Source organism: Hemitrygon akajei, chromosome 4, assembly GCF_048418815.1.
Source record: "Hemitrygon akajei chromosome 4, sHemAka1.3, whole genome shotgun sequence".
Lineage (NCBI taxonomy): Eukaryota > Metazoa > Chordata > Chondrichthyes > Myliobatiformes > Dasyatidae > Hemitrygon > Hemitrygon akajei.
The window spans coordinates 126,317,973-126,332,876 of record NC_133127.1 but is presented as its reverse complement, the minus strand read 5'-3'; the positions used below and the strand labels follow the sequence as shown (position 1 = coordinate 126,332,876).

Genomic DNA, 14,904 nt, shown 5'->3' with positions numbered 1-14,904 from the left:
AACCCGAACATTGCTGCTACAGAATAACCGTTACATTGGCAGTGACCCTTTACAGCGCGTTACATAAAAACCACAGTGAAGGATGTCCTTCCTAAGGAAAAAGAAGGGCATATTGGACAAATTCCCAGAATGTAGGCATCTCTCCATCTTGTTTTACGGTGGTTGGCACCCAGCTTAATGGTGCATTACCGCCACCTTCTGCTCCGGAGTGTGCGATAGACTCACATTCTAAATCCCTTCACCCAATCGCGCACACACACGTACCCTAACCTACACTTTATCCTCATTTTTGGCCACCCTAGTACCCTATTCTTGTTTATCCATCATATCCTATAAAAAAAAACCTGTACCCCTTAAGAAACAGGGGTTGTATTGAGAGCATCCTGAGCAGCTGCGTCACTGCTTGGTTTGGAAATTGCACCATCTTGGATCACAAGACCCTGCAGCGGATAGTGAGGTCAGCTGAGAAGATCATCGGGGTCTTTCTTCCCACCATCACGGACATTTACACTACATGCTGCATCCGCAAAGGAAACAGCATTATGAAGGACCCCATGCACCCCTCATACAATCTCTTCTCCCTCCTGCCGTCTGGGAAAAGGCTCCGAAGCATTCGGGCTCTCATGACCAGACTATGTAACAGTTTCTTCCCCCAAGCTATCAGACTCCTCAATACCCGAAGCCTGGGCTGACACCTTGCCCTATTGTCCTGTTTATTATTTATTGTAATGCCTGCACTGTTTTTGTGCACTTTATGCAGTCCTGTGTAGGTCTGTAGTCCAGTGTAGCTTTCTCTGTTGTTTTTTTTTACATAGTTCAGTCTAGTTTTTGTACTGTGTCATGTAACACCATGGTCCTGAAAAAAGTTGTCTCATTTTTACTATGTACTGTACCAGCAGTTATGGTCGAAATGACAATAAAAGTGACTTGACTTGAAAGCTAAAAATACTCTAACCTGTGCTCTTTCACCCATGCCCAGCAACCGTTTTAATGTGAATTTGAGGAAGGACATTCTTGCTGTTGAGGAAGTGTAGTGTAGGTTCACGAGGTTGATTCCCGGGATAGCAGGACTGTCATATGTTGAAAAATTGGAGCGACTGGGCTTGTATACACTGGAATTTAGAAGGATGAGGGGGGATCTGATTGAAACATATGAGATTATTAAAGGATTGGACACGCTAGAGGCAGGAAAGATGTTCCCGATGTTGGAGGAGTCCAGAACCAGAGGCCACAGTTTAAGAATATGGGGTAGGCCATTTAGAATAGAGTTGAGGAAAAACTTTTTCACCCAGAGAGTTGTGGATCTATGGAATGCTCTGCCTCAGAAGGCAGTGGAGGCCAATTCTCTGGATGCTTTCAAGGAAGAGTTAGATAGAGCTCTTAAAGATAGCAGAGTCAAGGGATATGGGGAGAAGGCAGGAACGGGATACTGATTGTGGATGATCAGCCATGATCACATTGAATGGCGGTGCTGGCTCCAAGGGCCGAATGGCCTATTCCTGCATCTATTGTCTATTGAATTCCTGCACCCCCAATTCCCTTAGATTAATTCTCATCATCTCTCTCTGTATCCCATACTTCCTGCAACTCAGAACTACATGTTCTACTGACTCCTCTTCCTGACATTCCTCACACAATCCTGTCTGGTGTTTCCCAATCATCTTCATTGTTTTGTTTTGTGCACAGTGCCCCAGCCTTAACCTAGTCCACACAGTTTCCTCTCTTCTGTATCCACTACCTACCCTAGTACCTGTAACACTCTTTTGTATTTGATATAAATGCCTCCCTTTTCCCTCCCTGTCCCATCTTTCTTGCCACATTTGGTTGATGTTTTTCCTAGATTACACACTTAACCTCTGTTTTACTGATACTAATGTGCATTTCTATATTTTCTTTCTTTAACACCCTCTTTGCCAACTCATCCACCCTCTCATTCCCCTTCACCCCTACATGTGCTGGAACCCATAGAAATTTTACCTGACCTCCCTGATCTGCAATTCTTAAAGTACGTCTTGCCGACTGTTTGAGTGAAAAGACCTTAAAATTGCTAGAACTGATGATGAATCTGAGCATATCAGCACTTTAACTTGTCTAGCTTTCTCCACCCATCGCAACGCAACCAACACTGCCAGCATCTCCACTGTATACACCCCTAACTTATTAGATGTTCTTATGCTGATTGCAATTTCTTTTGATGGTATAGCCACCCCAAACTCTGTTACTCCTGTTTCAGGTTCCTTAGCACCATACGTATAAATCTGAGTATAATCATTATACTTTTCCATCGCATGACAGTTAAATGCACTTACCAAATCAGTTTTATATTTCCCTTTCCTTTTTACCTCTAACAAATGCCAGTCTACGTCAGGCCATACAAGCTTCCATGGAGCTACAACCGGATAAACTGCTGAAGGACTTGTCCTTAGATCAAACACTCCACATTCTTTAGCAATATCATTCCTTGCCCGACTAAACTTACCCTTCTGAAACCTCCCATTTTCCCAGGACTCCTGCAACACTCCTTTAGCAGGGTGAGAATCATTGTGTCCCTGCAAATTAGCCCATTAGTTTGCCATCAATTGCATCTTTCTTAATTCCAAAGGCATTACTCCCATTTCTACCTGCAGGGCTGATACTGGTGATGTTTTAAAAGCCCCACTGCACACTCTCAAAGCCTGAGCCTGAATCACATCCAGTTTCCTTATAAGATACCGAGCTGCTGACCCATATACTATATTTCCATAGTCCAACACAGATCTTACTAAAGCCACATACATTCTCTTCAACGCTGAACAACTTGCTCCCCATTCCCTACCAGTCAAACATCCCATCACATTTATTACTTTTTTACATTTCTCCTCAACTTTCCTGTTATGGTCTGCCCATGTTAATTGTGAATCAAATATAACTCCCAGAAATTTAAATGATCCAACCCTTTCTAATTCAATCCCATCCATCCTTAACTTCTTCCCTACCTCAATTCTTTTCCTGGTGAAAAATACATTTTGAGTTTTTTCTATTGAAAATCTACATCCCCAATTATAGCCCCACTCCACCACTTCATCAATTGCTCCTTGTAGTTTCCTGATTATATGCTCCATGTTCCTGCCTCTTTTCCACAAGGCCCCATCATCCACAAACAGTGACCTACCTATATCCACTGGTATCTTTGTGAAGACATCATTGATCATAATGATGAAAAGTAACGGGCTAATCACACTACCCTGAGGTGTGCCATTTCCCACTATGTACTGTTTTGATCATTCTTATCCAATCCGAACTTGAATTTTTCTACCAAACAAAAAATCTTTAATCCAATTAAAAACTCTCCCCCCAACCCCCATCTTGTGCAGTTTAATTAATAATCCTTCCTTCCACATCATATCATAGGCTTTTTTCAATGTCAAAAAACACTACAACTACTGATTCTTTATTTGCCTGGGCCTTTCATATTTCAGTCTCTAACCTTATCACTGAGTCCATGAAATTCCTTCCCTTCCTAAAACCACTCTGATAACTTGCCAGCATTCCTCTCTTATCAAGCTCATACGATAACCTTTCTGTTATCATCCGTTCCATTATCTTACATATATTTGATGTTAATGCTATTTGTCTGTAGCTAGTGGGTTTTGACGGATCCTTACCAGATTTCCTTATTGGAATTATTACTGCTTCTTTCCATGCACTTGGTAATCTTCCCTTCTCCCACGTACTGTTGTAAAGATGCAGCAACTTCAAGAGCGCTCCTTCTCCTAGATTTTTTAGCATAACATAGCATATCAGATTTTTCCCTGGTGAGGTTGGTCTCAATGTCTTTATTGCTCTCACCATTTCTGCCAAAGTAAATGGATCATCAATTATATCATCTGTTTCTTCCCTCCTGTTTAACACACCTGGGTATTGACTCATTGTTCTTTCCTTTCTCCTTCTCCCTTCTTCAGTCAAATTTTCTGAACTATTATCTTTACAAACAACTTGGCCATGATCTCAGCCTTATCCCTGCTGGAGACTGCTGTTTCCTCCTCAGATATCATTACAGGATATTCCCATTCCCTTCTATCTCCCCTCATCTTCATTCCCCATACCTCTCCCACAGGCGTCGCTCTTCCTATTTTGTTGCAAAAACTCCTCCAACTTGCCCTTTTAGCTTGACATATAGTTCTTCTCACTACTGCCTGTGCCTTCTTATATTGAATCAAATGCTGCATATTATGGGTTCTTTTAACTAGCCTGAATGCTCTATTTCTGTTTTTTACAGCCTGACAACATTCCTCTGTTCATCATGGTGCCAGTTTTCTATTCATCCCATTTTTACTCCTGGATATAGATCCTTCTGCTGCCATAATAATTGCTGAAGTCAGCTGACTGTTTTATTCATCTGTATTTCCAGAAATGTCAGTCTTTGTCAATGCTCCTTCACTCAACTTCTGGAACTTACCCCAATCTGCTTTTCCAAAAACCCACTTTGGGATTCCACCACCTGGTCTTACTTCAACTCTTTCACCCACTGAACATAAAACTGGGTAGTGATCACTGCCTACTGTTAAAGCAGTCCAAACTCCCCAGTTACTAATGCCAGCCAAGATATTAGACACTAATGTAATATCTAATACTGACTCAGTTCCTGTTAATGTTTATCCTTGTTCCTCTACCATCATTCATACACACCAAATCCCTTTCTTCCATCAAATCTTCAATTACCTTTCCATTTGAATCTGTAATCGGATCCCCCCCATATTGTGTTGTGAGCATTGAAATCTGCACACCACACTACTTTATGTCTGTTTTGTCCTTGTATCCTTAATAGGCTGCCCAAATGCAACCTTTTACATGGATTGTAGTAGTTAATTATAACCACTCCCTCCCCTCTCTCCCACACTTCCACCACTATGTATTCCTGATCATCTCCTTTTTCCAGTATCCTATATGGTATACCTTGCTTGATTAACGTAGCACAACCCGCTCCTCCCCCTAGATTTCTATCTTTCCTTATCGTTGTATACCCATATACCACAAAGTCTAAAGCTGGTTTCAACCAAGTTTCCTGAATCCACACTACATCCGGTTTTACAACAATTTCTTTAATAAAGTGCTTTAATTCCTGGCTATTGGTCAGTAAGCTCCTTGCATTCCATTGCAAAAGAATCACCATAATGAGTATTAACCAACCCATGACACTTCCTGGCTTGACTGATTAGTGAGGTTCTCCCTCACTTCTTCCCATGTCAGTCCTACTAACCCTAAATGGTTTACTGCTGCTTTGACCACCAGCTGAATTTTGTCACTTTTTGACTTTACCTCAGCCGTACTATTAATCACTCCTGCAATGAATGTTACTAGAGCCTTTTTGTCTATACAAATCCTGTCATTTGTTCTTTGTTGCATCTCTTGCATCCCTCTTGTTCCCTGTTCATTAGCAGCATTATTCTGTTCTCTTGACATTCTTACAGCTTCTGCATAAGTGATCTTTCTTGTCACTCTTATTTCTTGAATTTTATTCTCTTGTCTCATAACCTCACACCCACTATATGCCACATTATGAGCTCCTCCGCAATTGCAGCATTTTGGTTGCACTCCTGTTCCACACTTTCCATATTCATGATCACCCCCACATCTAGCACATCTCCTCTGCCTTTTACAGTTTTTAGCTATGTGTCCAAACCTTTGACAATTATAGCACCTCAATGACTTTGGCACATATACCCTTACTGGGTAACCCATGAAGCCCAGGAACACTTTCCTTGGCACTCTTTCTTCTTCAAATTCAATCAATACTGATTCATTTTCCTTTTTCAATCCCTCCTTTGTCGTTTTCAGTCTTAGAACATTCATTACTTTTCCTCCTTTGATATTCTTCTTTAACTCCTCCATATTTATACTCATTGGTACACCTGTGATCACTTCTTTACAACCACCATTTAATGCTCCCACCCTCCCTGTGTATTCCACCTTGCATTTTCCCATCTCTTTTAGCTTGAGTGCTTTCTCAAGTTGTTCCTCATTTGCACATCTTACCAATAAGTTACCATCATTAAGGACTTTTGCATATACTATTTCCCCTATCTTATTTGCCAGAGTTGTTGTTAGCACAAACGGGTTAATTTTCTTCATGTGTCCTTGAGCCTTCTCATTAAACCTAATTATGACAACACCTCTCTGAACTTGTTCATCTTCCTCACTTTCAGAGCTCTCTCCACTGTCATTTCTTATTCTTTTATTCCCTTTGTCTCGGTTTTCATTCATCCATCCCCTCACTATCTCCTCATTCCCTTTATTTCTCCCTTCACAATAATCCATTTCTCCCCAGCTGCCTACCCCTGATCCCAAATCCCTATCCCGCTCCTTCTCCACTCTCTTTCTCAATCCCTCTCTCGCCTTGTCCGCCATTACCGGACCCGCGCAACCCCCGCCCAGCAATTCCCACTCCTTCATGGAGTGAAGTCATGTCAAGTCATGGAGGGATGGTCTACTGAGTGTCTGTGGGTTGAAGTTTGGAACAGGAAGGGGCCAATAACACTTCTGGGTGTTTGTTATAGACCACCCAGTAGTAACAGGGACATCAAGGAGCAGATAGGGGGACAGATTCTGGAAAGGTGTAATAATAGCAAGGTTGTCATGGTGAGAGATTTTAATTACCCAAATACTGATTAGCATGTCCTGAGAGCGAGGGGTTTAGGTGGGGTGGAGTTTGTTAGGTGTGTTCAGGAAGGTTTCTTGGCAGAATATGTAGATAACCCTACAACAGGAGAGGCTGTACTTGATCTGGTATTGGGAAATGAACCTGGTCAGGTGTCAGATCTCTCAGTGGGAGAGCATTTTGGAGATGGTGATCACAGTTCTATCTCCTTTAGTAAAGCATTGGAGTGGGATAGGAACAGACATGTTAGGAAAGCGTTTAATTGGAGTAAGGGGAAATATGAGGCTATCAGGGAGGAACTTGGAAGCATAAATTGGGAACAGACAGTCTCAGAATGTGACAAATGTTCAGGGGATATTTGTGTGGAGTTCTGCATAGGTACATTCCAATGAGACAGGGAAAGTATGGTAGGGTACAGGAACTGTAGTGTACAAAGTCTGTTGAAAATTTAGTCAAGAAGAAAAGAAAAGCTTACTAAAGGTTTTAAAAAAAAAACTAGGTAATGATAGAGGTACAGAAGATTATAAGGCTAGCAGGAAGGAGCTTAAGAAAGAAATTAGGAGAGCCAGAAGGGGTCATGAGAAGGCCTTAGCGGGCAGGATTAAGGAAAACCCCAAGGCTTTTGACAAGTACGTGAAGAGCAAGAGGATAAGACATGAGAGAATAGGACCAATCAAGTGTGACAGTGGAAAAGTGTGTATGGAATTGGAGGAGATAGCAGAGATACTTAATGAATACTTTGCTTCAGTATTCACTACAGAAAAGGATCTTAGCAATTGTAGGGATGACTTACAGCAGACTGAAAAGCTTGAGCATGTGAATATTAAGGAAGAGGATGTGCTGGAGCTTTTGGAAAGCATCAAGTTGGCTACGTCACCGGGACCAGACAAGATATATCCCAGGCTACTGTGGGAGGCAAGGGAGGAGATTTCTGAGCCTCTGGCAATGATCTTTGCATCATTAATGGGGACGGGAGAGGTTCTGGAGGATTGGAGCGTTGTGAATGTTGTTCCCTTATTCAAGAAAGGGAGTAGAGATAGCCCAGGAAATTATAGACCAGTGAGTCTTACTTCAGTGGTTGGTAACTTGATGGAGAAGATCCTGAGAGGCAGGATTTATGAACATTTGGAGAGGCCTAATATGATTAGGAATAGTCAGCATGGTTTTGTCAAGGGCAGGTGGTGCTTTACGAGCCTGATTGAATTTTTTGAGGATGTGACTAAAGACATTGATGAAGGTAGTGCAGTAGATGTAGAGTATATGGATTTCACCAAGGCTTATTGAGAAAGTAAGGAGGTATGGGATCCAAGGGGACATTGCTTTGTGGATCCAGAACTGGCTTACCCACAGAAGACAAAGAGTGGTTGGTTGTAGATGGGTCATATACTGCATGGAGGTTGGTGACCAGTGGTGTGCCTCAGGGATCTGTTCTGGGACTTCTTCTCTTCATGATTTTTTTTATAAATGACCTGAATGAGGAAGTGGAGGGATGGGTTACTAAAATTTGCTGATGACACAGAGGTTAGGGGTGTTGTGGACAGTGTGGAGGGCTGTCAGAGGTTACAGCGGGACATTGATAGGATGCAAAACTGAACTGAGACATGGCAAATGGAGATCAACCCAAATAAATGTGAGGTGGTTCATTTTGGTAGGTGAAATATGATGGCAGAAAATAGTATTAATGATAAGACTCTTGGTAGTGTGGAGGATCAGATGGATCTTGGGGTCCGAGTCCATAGGACACTCAGAGCTGCTACGCAGGTTGACTCTGTGGCTAAGAAGGCATACAGTGCATTGGCCTTCATCAACCATGGGATTGAGTTTAGGAGCTGAGAGGTAATGTTGCAGTTATATAGGACCCTGGTCAGACCCCACTTGGAGTACTGTGCTTGGTTCTGGTTGCCTCACTACAGGAAGGATGTGGAAACCACAGAGGTGCAGAGGAGATTTACAAGGATGTTACTAGGAATGGGGAGCATGCCTTATGAGAATAGGTTGAGTGAACTAGGCTTTTTTTCCCTGGAGCAGCAGAGGATGAGATGTGATCTAATACAGATGTATAAGATGATGAGAGACATTGATCGTGTGGATAGTCAGAAGCTTTTTCCCAGGGCTGAAATGGCTAACACGAGAGGGCACAGTTTTAAGGTGCTTGGAAATAGGTACAGAGGAAATGTTAGGGGTAAGTTTTTTATGCAGAGTGTGCTGAGTGCATGGAATGGGCTGCCTGTGATGTGGTGGAGGCGGATATAATAGTGTCTTTTAAGAGACTCCTAGATAGGCACATGGAGCTTAGAAAAATGGAGGGCTATGGGTAACCTAGGTAATTTCTAAAGTAAGTACATGTTCAGCACAGCATTGTAGACCGAAAGGCCTGTATTGTTCCGTAGGTTTTCTATGTTTCTATGAGTTCAATGAGATTGCTCTATCTATGGCACAGTGGGCCATGTAAACTCCTTTTGTTCTGTGCTATTCTAATGTTAAGTCCCTTGGTTTCTTTCAGCTTCATCCCAAGTTGTTTACAAAGATCTGTATGGAATATGGAGCATAAAAATTGTCCAAGTCATCCATGTATTTATGTTCCACAGAAATGGCCAACACTTTTATCTAATTATTTTAACATAACTTTCACATTTTGTGTGGAGAAAGTGCTACCTGATTTCAATCCTAAATGCCCTGCCTCCAACTTTTAAGATACTGCCATCTTGTTCTAAATTTCCTCCTATGTCACAGGCTTTCTTTACTTATTAACTCTAAAAAGTATTTTAAAAAATTGACTGGTTGTACCTATATTTTCATGACACAGGAAATCAAGCGTAGTTCAGGTAACTGTCCTCATGTTCTCTTAAAGCCCTGATATCATTCATAACCCTGTGTTCATTCCAATGGTGGCAGATGGAAGTAGAAGTCTTGGGGGTGTTGGAGCAGGCCTATCACCTTGGTAGGGAGAATAGAAAACAGAATATTTAATACCGATGTTGGTACATGAGATATTGTAATATGTTGTTATGAAACAAAGTCAGCATTCAGGCACAGCAAATATTTGACTTTCTTTCCAGGGAAATTTGAGTGGAACAGTAAGGATATCTTGTTACAATTCTGCAACTCACTCTTAAGTGCAGTTTTATGTGGAGAAATTCCCATGCCCAAGAATGGATATCCTACTTTGGAGGCCACGCTATATTGATTCCGTGGAGCTTCTGTGTTCTGGTGGTTGTATCATGAAAAGGAATTGATTGAAATTGACAGATTCTTTGCAGTTTAGTGCGTAAAAGTAAATAACGCATTGCATGCATTTGATGAGAAAATGGTTAAACACTTTCACATTGCATAAGTGTTTAGAACCCAGAGATGTCTTGGAATGAAAGAAAAAATGTTTACTGCTCAGCAGATTGTGAATGTTTGGAATTCCGCATCCTTTATGAATACTTGTTGACTATGTAGGATTTGCCATAGCCCACATAGTAGTTTATTAATTTTATGATCTAAGTTGAACATGGCTTACTCTCGTATAAAATACGCTTCTTTTATAAGGAGACTTATCTGACCGACCCAGTTGTTCAGATTGTGCATTATTTGTATTTGTGGATAGGACAATTCAAACTAAAGTTAGCCATATTTTTAATGTGCCTCTCAAAGACCTGTGATATTTTTAAAATGTAACTCAGCATGTTCTGCTATGAAAAATGATTCCAAGTAGTTTTGTGATTATTGTTCAGAATAAATTTACTATCTTCCACGTTAAACAGAAGATTTCTATAACTCTCTAATAAAATTGTCAGTATATGAATCAAACCTAAAACATCTCTTGCTTGTGTTGTTTCAGTGTTTTTCTTTCTTTGATGAATGATAAATTTTAACCCCGGAGAGCTGCACTATGGGAGTTCAGGGACTGTGGAAGCTGTTGGAGTGTACAGGACAACCTATCAGTCCAGAATGTCTTGAAGGAAAAATACTCGCTGTCGGTATCCTTTACTACTTTATTCTTGGAAGCTGGATATGTCTGTGCTCATATTTAATGAAGGCAAAAGGAACATGTGCTTTGGGACCACAAATTCAGCATGAAAGTAAAATGGTTTTAGTCTTAAAGTTATGTAATTAAATCCATATTTTTGAGGCCCAAATTTCCTCTGAAAGAAAGGAATGATGATTAAGTGCTTGACCCCAAATTCAAGTTTCATTTTTTTACTTTTGATGCAGCATTCAGTGTAAAGTTAGTGTTTGCAATTAACACTATTGTTATCCTGGTGGAAATGCAGATCAATTTTTCCTGTTCAACTCGTTTTTAATGAATGACATTCCCAACATAAAATGTTTGCTGATTGGTGCCTGGACTGGTAATTTCAGAGGTGAAGATTTAGAAATTTATTGCATTATACCTGTTTATCTCAGTAAACGTTCTGACAGTCAGACTTAAGGGCTTCTGGATGTACCAGATGAACTGAACTGGAGAATGCAAGAGGTGAGGATGTATGTTCAATGATAAGCTTCTTGTGGTGCTTGGACATAGTGGTCTTGTTGCATTCTTGTTCTCCTGACCTGGAACATCGGATGATTAAATGCTGTCCATTCTACTTATGGGAGAGCTCTCAGTGATTTTGACTGTAGTTTACACACCACCAATGGCAGATATTTAAGTGAGCATTCGCTATATTGAGTGCCACGATTGGCAAACAAGAAACAGTCTACTCCGATGCCTTTCAAGTTCATGTTTATTATCACTTGACTGTACACATGTATACTACCAAACAAAATGATATTCTTCCAGACCAAGGCGTAACAACACTGTATATATAACTCGCACACAGTTCATATAACACACACAACATACAAGAATATTATCACATATAAACTAGCAAATAATAAGGTGCATTTATGATGCAAGTTATAAAGTAAACAGCATAATGTTGTTGGCTTTTCATACGTGATGAGACCTAGGTGATGACCGGTAGTCCAGTAGTCACTCAGCCTGGAGGAAAAAGTAGTTTCCCATCCTTAAGTCCTTGTCCTAATGCTACAGTCTCTCCAGTCTGATGGCAGTGGTCAAAGAGATTGCTGGACTGATAGGAAGGATCATTGACAATGCTAAGGGCCCTGTGTATGAAGTGCTTCTGATAAATATCTGATGGGTGGAAGAGAGTCCTCAGGAATCCTCTCAGCAATCCTTTCAGTCCTTTGTAGGGACGTGGTCAGATATCTTCTCCTACCAGATGGTGATGGAACTAGTTGGGAAACATAATGGTGCTCCTATAAAAATTGGTTAGAATTGGTGGGGGTGGGGGAGCCTTGCATCAATCGCTTCAGGAAGTGGAGACACTACTGTGCTTTCTTGAACAATGAGGTGGTGTTGAGAGACCAGGTGAGATCATGCATTAAGCGTGGTGCTTCTATTTCTTTCCAGAGGATCAGTTTATATACAGTGAGGAGTGGTCAGCCTGCACCCTCCTAAAGTCCACAATCATCTCTTTGGTCTTGTCCACACTAAGACTCAAGTTGTTGTGCTTGTACCATTCTACTAGCTGCTCAAACCTCCTCTCTCTATGATGTCTTGTCATTGTTGATGAGGCCAGGTGCTGTTATGTCATCAGTGAGCTTGATGATTCGGTTTGAGCTAAATCTAGCAGTTCGTTCATACATCATGCAGTGTGAACAGTAGCAACTGAGAATGCAACATGAGGGGTTGGGGGGGGCATGCCAATTCTCAGCTTGATGGAGCTAAAGATGATGCTGCCAACATGGACTGACTGAAATCGGTCTTTCTGTCAAGAAATCCAAGATCCAGTTACAGAGAGGTGTTGAGACCCAATGAGGGAGCCTTTTAGGGATGATCATATTAAACGCTGAACTGAAATCGATAAACAACATTCTGGCATATGAGGCACCATTTTCCAGGTGGGACAGACACAGTGGAGTGCAGAGGCTATGGTATCATCAGTGGACTGATTTGAGTGATAAGCTAACTGGAAAGGGTCCAATGTAACAGGAAGATGAGGTTTAATGTGATCCATAACCAGCCAGTCAAAGAACTTCATTATTGCTGAGATCAGTACCATCGGATTGTAGTTGTTGAGGCAGATTACTGCTGATTTCTTGGGCACTGGGAAGATGGTTGCTGCCTTGAAACCTGCCGGAACAGAAGATTGTTCCAAAGAGATGCTGAAGGTGTCTGCTTGAGCCTCTGTTAACTGGGCTGCACAGTCCCTCAGCAGCTGACCAGGTGTGTTATCAGGATTCTCAGCTTCATTATGGTTGACCTTGGATAGAGCTTTCTCACATCAGCTACTGCCAGACAGAGTGCCTGCTCCCAGAGGGAAGAGGGGCGTTCCTCGCCAGCACATTGTTCTGTGCATCAAACAGTATGCAAAAGACACGCAGCCTATCAGGAAGAGAGGCGTCATTGTCGTTAGAATGCCGTACAACATGCACCTCATGTCTCTGACTGTAAATTTGTGAACAGTCCCGTTTTGCCTTTTGACCTGAGAGCCATCTTATCCCCCGATCTCTGCTATAAACAAGTCAAGACAGCAGCTATATTTCATTAAAAGCTTGAGGAGATTTGGTTTGTCACCTAAAACAATCGAAAACTTCTGCAGATATACTGTAGGGAGCACTCTGACAGGCTGCATCAATGTCTGATATGGGGGGGTGCTCAGGGGTGCAGCACTGCACAGGATCGTAAGAAGCCACAGAAAGTTGTAAAATTAGACAGCTCCATCATGGGTACTAGCCTCCATAGTATCCAAGATATATTCAAGGAGTGGTGCCTCAGAAATATATATATCCAGTCTATGTTTTCAAAACAGTCCCACAACACTGAGGTCTTAACCTCCCTTTAAACTAGATGGATGCAGGAATTAGCATAACAGATGGTCAGAGTATCCAATGTAGGGATACAGAACAGTCTTATTTGTACCAGGAATGTTGGTATAAACCAGCTATATTTTGTTTTCACCTTAGTAGCAAAGTCAGTATGTTGATAAAATTGAGGCAGGACTGTTTTCTAGTCATTGTCAAGGACTTCAGTCAGGCTTGCTTGAAGAAACTCTGTCCAATTCTCACCTGCAGTACTAAAGGTTCCAACACACTTGGCCACTTTTACACTACGATCAGAAATGCCTACCATTTCATCCCTATACTGCATTTTGGGACTATGATCATCTAGCAACTTGAGTGAGGCCTCATAGCAACAGTAGAGGAGGCCATGGACGGACATGTCAGAACCAGAAGTTCAAGAAATTGATGTTCATGCCATCAGGTTGGAGGCTACCCAGGCAGAATATAAGGTGCTGCTCCTCCAACCTGAGTGTGGCTTCATTGCGACAGTAGAAGCAGCCATGGACTGATGCTATGTGATCACACTGAGGTTGGAGGAGCAACACCTTATATTCCGTCTGGGTAGCCTCCAACCAGATGGCTTGAACATCAATTTCTCAAACTTCTGGTAATGCCCTCCACCCCCCTCACTCTACTTCACCTTTCTCCATTTCCATTTTCCTCTCTCATCTTATCTGCCCATCACCTACCTCTGGTGCTACTCCTGCTTTTCTTTCTTCCATGGCTTTCTGTCCTCTCCTATCAGATCCCCCCCACTTCTCCAACCCTGAATCTCTTTCACCGATCAACTTCCCAGCTATTTACTTCACCCCTTCCCCCCCCCCCAAACCAGCTTCACCTAGTGTATCTTCCTCCCCTCTGCCCCCTCATCTTTATTCCTCCAGTCCTGATGAAGTGTCTCGGCCCGAAATGTCGACTGTGGTCTTTTCCATAGATGCTATGAAGAGTTATGCTATGAATTAATAATGCTTTCCTAAATGATTTGAAATAACAATGTTATTTAATTTAATATTTTAATTTTTTTCCAAATTTTTCTTAACTACATTTTAAAAAGATATCAGCATTTGGTTAAACCAAGCCATGAAAGGAGCACGAGATCGTCATGGTAATTCTCTACCAAATGCTCACCTTTTGATTTTGTTCCATCGACTTTGTAAATTGTTGTTTTATCGAATACGACCATTAGTTGTTTTTGATGGAAAGATGCCACTACTGAAGAAGCAAACTTTGGTAAGTGCTGTCTAATCAAGCAATCTTTATTTCACTGGCTAGATAGCAAAGACCATACTTGTTTTATAAGTCTACAATCTGTATTAGTTATGCACAATGCTATAAAAAGGTTGTCTTCCAGGCTTCCAATAAAATTTCTTTTAAAAGCTGAGAACAACAGCATGCTTAGGTAGGTTAATAGTTCATCATAAACAGTTAAGAAT

The 14,904-nt window shown here is 41.5% G+C and overlaps 1 protein-coding gene across 1 annotated transcript in view; it reads left to right on the top strand.

Annotated features, from left to right (window-relative positions):
* ercc5 (excision repair cross-complementation group 5) overlaps positions 1 to 14,904 on the top strand; it is a 151,898-nt gene that overhangs the window by 92,443 nt on the left and 44,551 nt on the right. The window contains exons 11-12 of the mRNA XM_073041914.1: positions 10,506 to 10,602; positions 14,526 to 14,701. Of these exons, the coding sequence (XP_072898015.1) occupies positions 10,506 to 10,602; positions 14,526 to 14,701 (273 nt within the window). The remainder of the gene's footprint in view (positions 1 to 10,505; positions 10,603 to 14,525; positions 14,702 to 14,904) is intronic.